The following is a 9545-nucleotide window of genomic DNA, read 5'->3' as shown; positions in this document are numbered from 1 at the left end:
TGAGAGAAAAAAAACATTAAAAAGTCAAACCACTCTGACAAGCAGGTTAGCAGCACGCAAAGGAATCTGCTTTACCTCATTTTGTAAAATAAATCGTGAGAGAATCACTGTGTTACGGTGTGGGTGGTTTTAATTTCTTTAAGATAGAAAAAAAAATCAGCAAGATCTCAACAGCGGACTTTTTATTTAGTTGTTTTTTATTTGCATGGCTGCTTGAAAAGCCACAGATTGCAAGCCCTACCATCATATACAATCATTGACACATAAGAGATAATAATACAACATTTTATAGCCTTCAAAAAATGTATTTAAAATATCTCTAGGTTTCTTTTGGTGACCTGAATTTTCATATAGATGCACAGCAAAAACTATTTCACCTCAAATATATACAAACGCCAGGCAACCAAAAAATGACTTAAAAAATACAAAGAACTTGATCTACATAGAAAATCACATTCTGGGATAAAAATATAGCTTCAGTGTCTTACATCCACAAAATTGAATACAATGAATTAGCTTATACATGTAAATGATATCAAAAGGAATATCTGCTCTTTCCAGAGTATTGGGCCCGGCGGTCTAAAATATGAATGCACATGCTTTAAAACACAGTTTTTCCCCAAAAAAACAAAAAAGACAACTTAGTCACTGAATATTTTACAGCTCCTTCTTCTGAACCTTCATTTAGAGAGGCACCAATCATGTGCAGGACTATCTCAGTGAGAAGCAAAACATGACAGAGATGTGTTCATCATACAAACCAGGACATCTCTGACAATCTGCAGCAGCTGCAAGCAAAAGTCACCTGTTCGCTTTTAATGCCATACGCTCTGTAGCTTAAACTTGGCATCCAGTGCCTGACATTCAGAGAAAGATTCTTATTTCACTGACTATGACCCAGAAAGTGTTAGAGTCAACCTTTACAACAAATTGAGTCATACAAAGTACGTTAAAGAAAGCTTCAATGCTCGTCTCTTGATCGCATCGTAGCCCTTAGCTGGCAGCGCTTGTGCTTCATGGTGAGGCCGTACTCTGGGGTCATGTCCAGAGGCTCTCCGGGCAGCGCGGAGAACTGAAGCTTCTGGACCATCATTGCCAGGAAGAGGAAGACTTCGTGTCTCGCAATGACCTCGCCGATGCAGCGCCGCTTTCCCATGCCGAAAGCCATCACCTTCTCTCCCTCCAGCTTGTTGAGCTCTGTGCCGTCCGGGCTCAGGAAGCGCTCCGGGTTGAAGGTAGACGGATCTTTCCACAGCTCACTAGAAGAAGGGGAAAAAAAGCAAATGAAGAGATTAAGGAAGGTAAACCACGACGTCAGTGAGGAGGAAGTTTCATGTTTAATTAACTGATGAATCTGGTCAGGATGTAAAGATAACAAGGCACAGCAGAACTTACGGATCGTGGTTGATCTGCCACTGATTGATGAAGACACACGTGTCTTTTGGAATGAAGTAGCCGTTCAGAGATGTGTCTTTTGTCGTGCTGAAGAAAAGAAGAAAGTGTCAGCGACAACAATATACCACATATAATAGCATCAATTTATAATGTCCATGTGTGGTCATTTCTGTCGTCACAAAACGAGGCGCTTCTCACCAGTGAGGAATCGTGAACGGGAGGAATGAAGAATGGCGCAACATCTCCAGGATGAAGGCCTCCAAAAAGGGTAATTTGGGTTTGTCGGTGAGAAGAGGAGTGCGATCTGGGCCCACTGCATCATCTGAACATGAAAAAAAAAGATCACTTATTAACTCTGAGAGCAGCAGAAGGGTCGCACTCATTCAACATGCATATTGTCCTGTGAGATAAATGTGGTGTCCAAGAAGGTGTGTGAGGGATCTGTACTTACTCATTTCTTGGTTAAGCCTCTCCTGTATCTCCGGGTGTGCAACCAAGTACATCACTGACCATGACAGAGCGGTGGAGACGGTGTCAAAACCTAGAAGAGAAACAAAGCAGCAGCTATGAGGACACGTTTTTGTTTTTTTTTCTCTTATCCAGGGAAACGTCACTTCTGATTGGATCAGTCAGCATAAAGATAAGGTCAACCTACCGGCTCCAAAAAGGTCGTTGACAATTCCTACAATCTTCTCATCTGACATTTGGATGTTGGAGTTCTCGTCCAGCTTCCTGTCCTCACAGTGATCAATGAGCGAGTCTGTGATGTCCCGAATGTTGTCCTGCAAAGTGATTGGACAATCTGAGTATACATCTCTCACAGTGACTTTAAAAGTGAACACTTTCACAAAGAACGGACAGAACGCGGGGTTCGGCGTGTGTGTACCTTATCGAAGGAGGTGTAGTGCTCGCTAACGATCTTCTGCACGAACGAGTTGAAGCGATCGTTGATAGCCAGGAATGATTTCATCGTTTTGCTTGGCAGGTACTGAAGAACAGGGATGAAGTCTGCGGGGTTACCGCTGCCCACCACCTGGCTGAACTCGTCGCTGAGGTTCACCAAGCCGAGCAGCTCCTCGTCGTCGTGGTTGTAGCGTCGGCCGAAGCACATCCCACAGATCACGTTAGCGACTGACACGACAATGTGGCGGAAGGGGTCGAAGCTCCCGTCGGCCTTCATGACTTGGTTGAGCTGTTTGACCAGATACTCTCCCTCCTTGCAGACGTGTTCCTCCAGCATGCAGGAGTACTCTGGGGTGGTGCCTTCCAGGGTGGCGAAGGAGCGCAGGGCACTGTAGGCCAGCTTCCTGCGAGCACGCCAGACGCCGGCCTGGTCTGTGCTGAAGGCCAGACTCTTGCCTTCATTGATGAAACGGAAGCTGTACAGGTCGGGTCGGCCAGCGAAGTCGTCCCCTTGCTTGATGAGAGCCTGGCGTGTTGTTTCATTGCCGCTCAATACGACCACAGGGCGCATGCCGATCTGGATCTGGAAGACGTCCCCATAGCGCTCGCTCATGGCGGTGAGACTCAGGTACGGTTTGCTGCCTATTTCCAGCACATTCCCGATGATAGGAAGAGGTTTTGGTCCAGGTAGCCGACTGAGCCCTTCAGGAATCTCAGTTTTGAAGAACTTGAGGATCAGGTAGACCAGACAAACTGTCGCCATGGCCACCAAGCTCTCAGACACAGACACCGATCCAATGAATGGCAGAATCATCAGCGCCATGATGACAACTCCTTCTTTTCTCTGGCTTCTGCACAACCTGGAAATTAAATAGGAGGGGCATTAGAGAAGCGAGGGCAGGGATGAAGAGAAGTGTTGTGCAACATGTTGACTACATACACTACAAAGTTATAAGTACCAGAAGACTGTCCTAGGGCACACTTTTGTTGTAAACTTCCCTGCATGTGTTCTCAAGCTGCATAAAAACTCTTTGACCCAGTAGCAGGCTTGCAAAGCAGCAGATTTTTTAAAGTTTATGACCAGCATGCAAACATAAAGAAAGCTTCTGAATTAAAAAAAAAAAAGCAAAAAGTTTATGCATAGTAATATAATTTAAGATGCATACTTTTTTTTTTACTGCAGCTATGCTTGCAAAATAATCTCTCCTGTCACACTGACATATGCTCTGTAAGGACTCATCACAGAAAGCTTACCTTAGAGGAAGAATAAAAGAAGAACAGGTCTCTGGTCCCGCAGGTTGCTTTGAGGAAAGCTGAAATGTGTTTCAGTTGAGTTGAGTCCGAAACTTTCTTCATGTCCCAAAACCGAGAATGGGCTCCTGCTTTATAGTGCGCTGCACAGCTTCATTGGCTGCTTTTCATGACGTAACACCCCCCCCCCCCCCCCCCTCTCTCTCGGCGTGTTTGTCATGAATGAAGTTAAGTAAAGCGAAGGGGTGTGTGTGCGTGCGTGTTTGTGTGTGTGTGTGAGAGAGGTGTTTGTGTTCGTGCGAGATAACTTTTCACATAAACGAAAGAATTCTGATTTTCACAGATGTTGACACGAAGTGCACCGCTGCAGGACTTTTTATGTTTTATTTTTTATTGTTTGAATGTGTTTTATGTTTTATAGTTTATGGACAGATAAGGAACACATAAAAGCCGTAACAGGCGAGCACAGATATCTACTCTATTATAAAACCCTGTCTAATCTAACAGTGATAACAGTGTTCATTTTAACCGGCTGCATCAAAAGATTCTTTTATTCCTCATCAGAGCAAATTAACAAATACACTCCTGTGTAATAATACAAAATAAAAACGTATCTGTGCCTTTATTTTCTGACTTCAAAATCACATTTATCTCACTTGAATTCACGAAGACATGAATGTGCATGTCTTGTAAATTGAATCTAAATAAATTAATCATTTGTACGACTCAATAAAGTCGATTGAAGAATCGTTTTTAGTGGATTTCACTCCTCAGGTTTAACCCATAGATGACATGATGTTGTGATCTCAAAGTGACTGGAATCTATTATTAGCAGGAGACTGTGATTGAGTTTTGGAAATCATGAGTTAGTAGATTGCAAAATGTGCACAAGGAGACAGTATGAGCTCAACATGAAGTGCAATATTTGATGACATTCAGGCGCACTTTTTCCACACATAATGGGATTTATCTCTGCTGAATGATTCACTTCGTGCTTTCAGTCTGAAATAAAATAATTCCTGGTCACCTTTTTTTTTAACACTAATTTAAAAGATAGCAAAGTTTGCATGAGTTTTGAGTTCTTATCACTCAGTGAAACGCATGTCGTGCGGGTATCTGTTGGCTCTCCTGCTGGAGTTAAAGATTGACCAGTTGCGTGAGAGCGCAGTGATCAAACCTTCACCTCCCCTCTGAGGAGGATGCTGGGAGGGGGAGGGGAGGCACTGGTGCAGCACGGCTGGAGTGCAACAAGGGTAGATGAGGTCAGAACCGAGCTATACTTTGTCCCTTTCAAAAAAAAACAAAAAAACAAAAAAAAAACAGAAACCTATTTAAAAGAAGCTCTGCTCCACGTGGGACTTTAACATTTATTTATTTTTTAGTTGACACATGTTTTAAAACTGGAAGTTTGATCAGAAGCCAGTCCGTCCAAACTCAGGTGTTATGCAAACAGTAAGATCTTTGACCTGCGCTGGATTTGTGCAACAAACTGACCCTCAGTTTGACTCCTGAAAAATCATCACAATGCAGTCAAAGTCACGTGCACAAGATGATGAAGATAATGTCGTGATGTGTGTCAGCTCAGCACTTTGAAACAAACTTCAGCAGATGTTGAATTCCTTTATTGACGAGATCAAATAACGTGTAGAATAAGACACATTGTTGATTCAATCAGTTCACTGTGCTGATTATTTCCTCAGGTACTCTGCACCTCACTTATTTCTTCTTATTCTATTCATTATTTAAATCTATAAACAAATGGACACACCAAACATAACAGATGTAAAATAAATAAAAACAAAAATAAGATCTCTCAATAAAAATAAAATAAATGTGCACAAAACAAACAAAGCCCTTACAGGCAGCTGCTCATGAAAATGATTTATGTCCACATGTGCATGCATACAAATAAACAGATTCTCCAAATCAGTTGTTACTGCTAATGTTACACACATTTTTACCATTATTACTAACAGTCGTTGTTGTTGTTGTAGTTTGTCCTGCATCTCTCTCTCCTCTGCCCAGCACAGATTCTGCTCCTTAAAGGAACTTTCTCCTCTGCAGCTTTGTTAAACGTTGCTTAATGTTCACGTCCATTAATTTGGCTCTTTGTAATCCAATCATAAGAGTAGAGTCTGAACCTAAAACCTTTTTTCTTAAGAGATCATTCAGTCTATGTAATTGGCTGCAGACTTCCTCCTATATGAAAGTTCAGACAGTTTTTTTTGTTGTCATCTTACCTGGAGGTCTTCAGAGGCCACGTGCTGATCAGATTAATTGACGTCATTGGAGGACTTTTACTTTTGGAGAAGCTACATCATCAAAGTTCTGTGTGTAGAATTTGAAATTTGTAATCAGCTTTTGGCATCGACTGATGCATGCTGAAGTATTTTAAGAAAACAAAACATGAGATACTTCATGAAAAGATAAGAAACATCACATACCAATTCTGCCCTATGCCCTACCTTCTTACGTAACAGAGTCTTTGATAAGAGCTTTATTAATTAAATGTATTTTTCTTCATTAGTCATTTGACTCACATGTTTCAGACTTTAATTTAAAGGCCACATATGTAGATTATCTTCTCATATAAAAAAGAATTAACCAAACAATCAAACAAACTGCTCATCTCAGCTGATCACACAATGAACCTAATTACATGCTATGTTTGAATACACACAAACATCATAAAGTGCTGTGAGCTTTCAGATAACATCTGAATAATAAATAGTTTAAATAACATAAACAACAGACCAATTATTCCCATTTTATTTATATTAAAAAGTGATTTACAAACATTTGTTTAATTAACAATCTCCAATTTATAGTTGTATTTCATATCTACTGCTTTTTTCAGTTTTTTGTTTTTTTTACAGTTAAAGGTTATAATATTTCTCTTTTTTCATACCAGATTATTAAATTAATAAATCTCTCAGAACATGTGTTTCAGATCTTTAATTCTGTGTTTGATTTGTCTTTATTTTCTTCTTCTGTATATTGTAGGACAGGAGGTAACCTTATTAAAATGTATAAAGTTTGGAGCTTAGAAATAATTCTATTATGTGTCCCGTGTTGCTCCCCGTGTCGTGTAACACGCAGTGAACATTTTTGGAAGATTAAGAGCTGGATGTGTAAAATGTTGGATTATGTTTGTCTTTGCTGTAAAAACGTTCAGGCTCAAACATGGAAAGGGTTAATTGCTCTCCTCGCGCTAACTTGTGTGCTTTTAGATGTATTAAAAGTTTTGTCCTTTGCTTCTCTCTAACAGCGTCCTGGCCGGTGAGGAAGAAGGAGAAGTCAGCAGGTCGTTCTGGGTTTTGGGTGCTTGTGCGTCGGATCCGTCCTGATCCTCCCGGCCTCCGTGTGTTGACTCTCCGGGGACTTTCGCCGTGCGCCTCGGGGCTGCGCCTCTGGTGCTGCATGTTGCGTGAGAAGCGGAGCTGGCGTCCAGAGGGGAGGGTCCCGGTCTTCTGGACAATCCTAAATCTGCTTGGTCAAGTCACGCGAAGGCAGCAGCCTCTGGAAAAGACACAAGGGACTTAAACTCGCAGAACAAAGAGCGCAGGAGGCGAGACTCCCTTTTTTTCACCCTGCTGGGCACGAAGGTGCACATATTTGCGCGCTATAGCTCCTGTAAATGCGAGGATCTTGGGGCTTTGGAGTCATGCAATCTGCCACTCAGGCTTCATTCATCGCAGTCATGCAACACGGTGGGGCTGTGCCACACAGACGAGAACCCACACAACGACACGACAAAACAAGTTGTGAAAACTGGAACTTATGACACAAGGTGAACCAGTCACTGTTTTCTGTCACGCAGCGGTCTCAGAGTGGAGCCTGGGAGAGTCATTTCAAGTTCCACGGAAAAGCACGCCTCATTGGAGCAGATTCATTTACGTAGAAATGAGAAAAGTCAGACACTTATTTGGTAAATGTCGTGACAAAAACCCCCCTCAAGGGTCTTGTGGTTTATGAATAAAAACACATGAAATATCCCTTAAGTACAGTGGACACTAAACAAATGAGCACAAAACAATATCAACAAAAATACATCTTTACACTAAATTACATTTTATTGTAGGATCAGTGAAGGAGGATGAAATGATTTCCTATCACAGCTGCACCAATGTGCCTCATGACATGGATGAATACTGTACTCATTACAGAGGACTTCTTGTAACTCATGTAAAGATGAAAGCAGAGTTTAAATTTCACCTCCACAAAAGGAGAATCACTCATCTCGTTTAAAAACATTTAAAGGTAAAGTACATGTTCGAAGCCCTTCCTGTGTGGATCATTCAGCTAACACAGGGAAGCTGATGAAACTGAGCCTGATTAAAGATGAGTGTCTAACAGTGGCCGTGGACCGCCTGAGGAGAGGACTGTGTGTCAGATCACCACAGGTGAGCAGATCGCACAGCCGGAGAAAGAACAACTGGAAATGTCTCACAGCTGGAAGGAAAATGATGCTGCTGACACTTTTAAAGTCACACGGCTCAGTATCCAGGGATCAAACCTGACAAGCAGCTGCTCCTCCGAATGAAGCCAGGACAAGTCAGAATCCTTTATTATTGCCCAGTGCATTAAATACACGAGGAATTTGTCTTGGTGTGAAAGAAAAAAACAAAAATAAGAAATACTTCAATAAAATACAATAAAATATGAGAAGGATGTGAGTCCGCTCACATCTTAAAAAGATTAACCAGATTACTACTGGACACGTAGAGCTACTGTTAGTGAGGAGAGGTGACCACAGTGTGTGTGTGTGTGTGTGTGTGTGTGTGTGTGTGTGTGGAAGCGTCTTCTTCACAGAACTTGGGGAGGAAGAACAAAGACTGGAAAAAATGTTTTGCCCACAGCCATATACCTCTTACAAAATTCTTGGACATAAAAGCAGGTGTAATGAGTGTGAAGGTTGTTAGTTTCTACTCACGCAAAGCCTGTCACGCACACACCTTCCGAGCAGGTGTGTACCTCGGTGTGTGTGTGTGTGTGTGTGTGTGTGTGTGTGTTTGCATACCGCTGCTGTCAGGAGGTTGTTTTTACTTTTTGACTGGAAGCTGAGTGACTGAATAAACTTCAATCATGATTCGATAAAATCTCTTTTATCTCATGTGGATTAAAACAACAAAAACATTGTTTTAAAAGTAGGACATCAAACTTTAAAACTTCCAAAATGAACTTATTCAAACACACGTCCTTAATGGTCGCTGCTTTTTGAGGTTTAACGCTGCAGAAGTCACCGATCGACCCTGAGAAAATAACACCTTTTGTTTTTGGTGCTGAGGCTCTAAAACCAGATCTGGAGCTTTTTGGGGGAAACAGCTTCGTCCCCGTACGAGACACTGAAAACCTTCCCCCGATCAGGCACTGCTGTACTGATGAGCTGTGAACGTCAAGGAAGTGAAGGCGGAAAAATAGGAATTTCCCTTCAGTGACCTGTCACGTCTAAAGTTCCACCTCGCTCCTCCGTCTCACTGGAAACAACAGGTTTGGATTTCTGAGGTAAAAACGCATTCCTGTATAAAAAGAATAATCATTTTCTTGATTTAAAAGAAATAGATGCTTTGTTGATCCTGAGAGAGATTAAATACATTGAATCTGAGCAAATTGTTACTACTGAGGTGTTTATAAGGCCATGGTCCAATAAAGGGAACAACCAAAAAGACGTAATGAGCAGAGAGAATATCAGCCAGGAGAGAAAACGTTCACTGTTTTTTATAAGTTAAGGCCTCCTGAGTCTGCAGCCTGAAGCTCTCTTTGGCCTTTGTCACGTCTCTATGGCGCTCTGAGCACCCACCACATAGACTCTGCGTTCGACCATCAGAGGCGTCGCTGGTCAACATGCAGGCTGTAGCTCAAACTGTAGGGAAGCTCCCTTAAGCAGCTCCACGGTAACCGTTCACAGCCAAGCCTCTCCATGTTTGATAAGCGGCGGGATCGGTACCCTTCCCACGCCAACCGTCGGGTACCAAAAAAGTAAGAAGGGAACGGCT

General features: G+C 42.1%; 1 protein-coding gene across 1 annotated transcript; it reads right to left on the bottom strand.

Moving 5' to 3' along the window:
• Positions 1-167: 167 nt before the first annotated feature.
• On the bottom strand, positions 168-3641 carry cyp1a (cytochrome P450, family 1, subfamily A). Its single transcript, XM_079340209.1, has 7 exons — positions 3553-3641; positions 2282-3158; positions 2051-2177; positions 1847-1936; positions 1594-1717; positions 1396-1482; positions 168-1259 (listed from the first exon to the last, which is right to left on the bottom strand). The coding sequence occupies exons 2-7, from the start codon at positions 3119-3121 to the stop codon at positions 962-964; spliced, it is 1566 nt and encodes a 521-aa protein (XP_079196335.1). The 5' UTR covers positions 3122-3158; positions 3553-3641; the 3' UTR covers positions 168-961.
• Between the last annotated feature and the right edge of the window lie 5904 nt (positions 3642-9545).

Source organism: Symphodus melops (assembly GCF_947650265.1).
Source record: "Symphodus melops genome assembly, chromosome: 3".
Lineage (NCBI taxonomy): Eukaryota > Metazoa > Chordata > Actinopteri > Labriformes > Labridae > Symphodus > Symphodus melops.
Note: the sequence above shows the minus strand (reverse complement) of the source record. Positions and strands in the feature narration are given on the sequence as shown.

What these genes read in the sequence shown, in the direction of transcription:
- cyp1a (XM_079340209.1), bottom strand. Translation starts at nt 3,121, where the DNA reads ATGGCGCTGATGATTCTGCCATTCATTGGATCGGTGTCTGTGTCTGAG. An exon ending in ACTACACCTCCTTCGATAAG is followed by an intron (nt 2,178 to 2,281) that starts GTACACACACGC and finishes ATCACTTTGCAG; the next exon opens with GACAACATTCGGGACATCAC. An exon ending in GAGGCTTAACCAAGAAATGA is followed by an intron (nt 1,718 to 1,846) that starts GTAAGTACAGAT and finishes TTTCATGTTCAG; the next exon opens with ATGATGCAGTGGGCCCAGAT.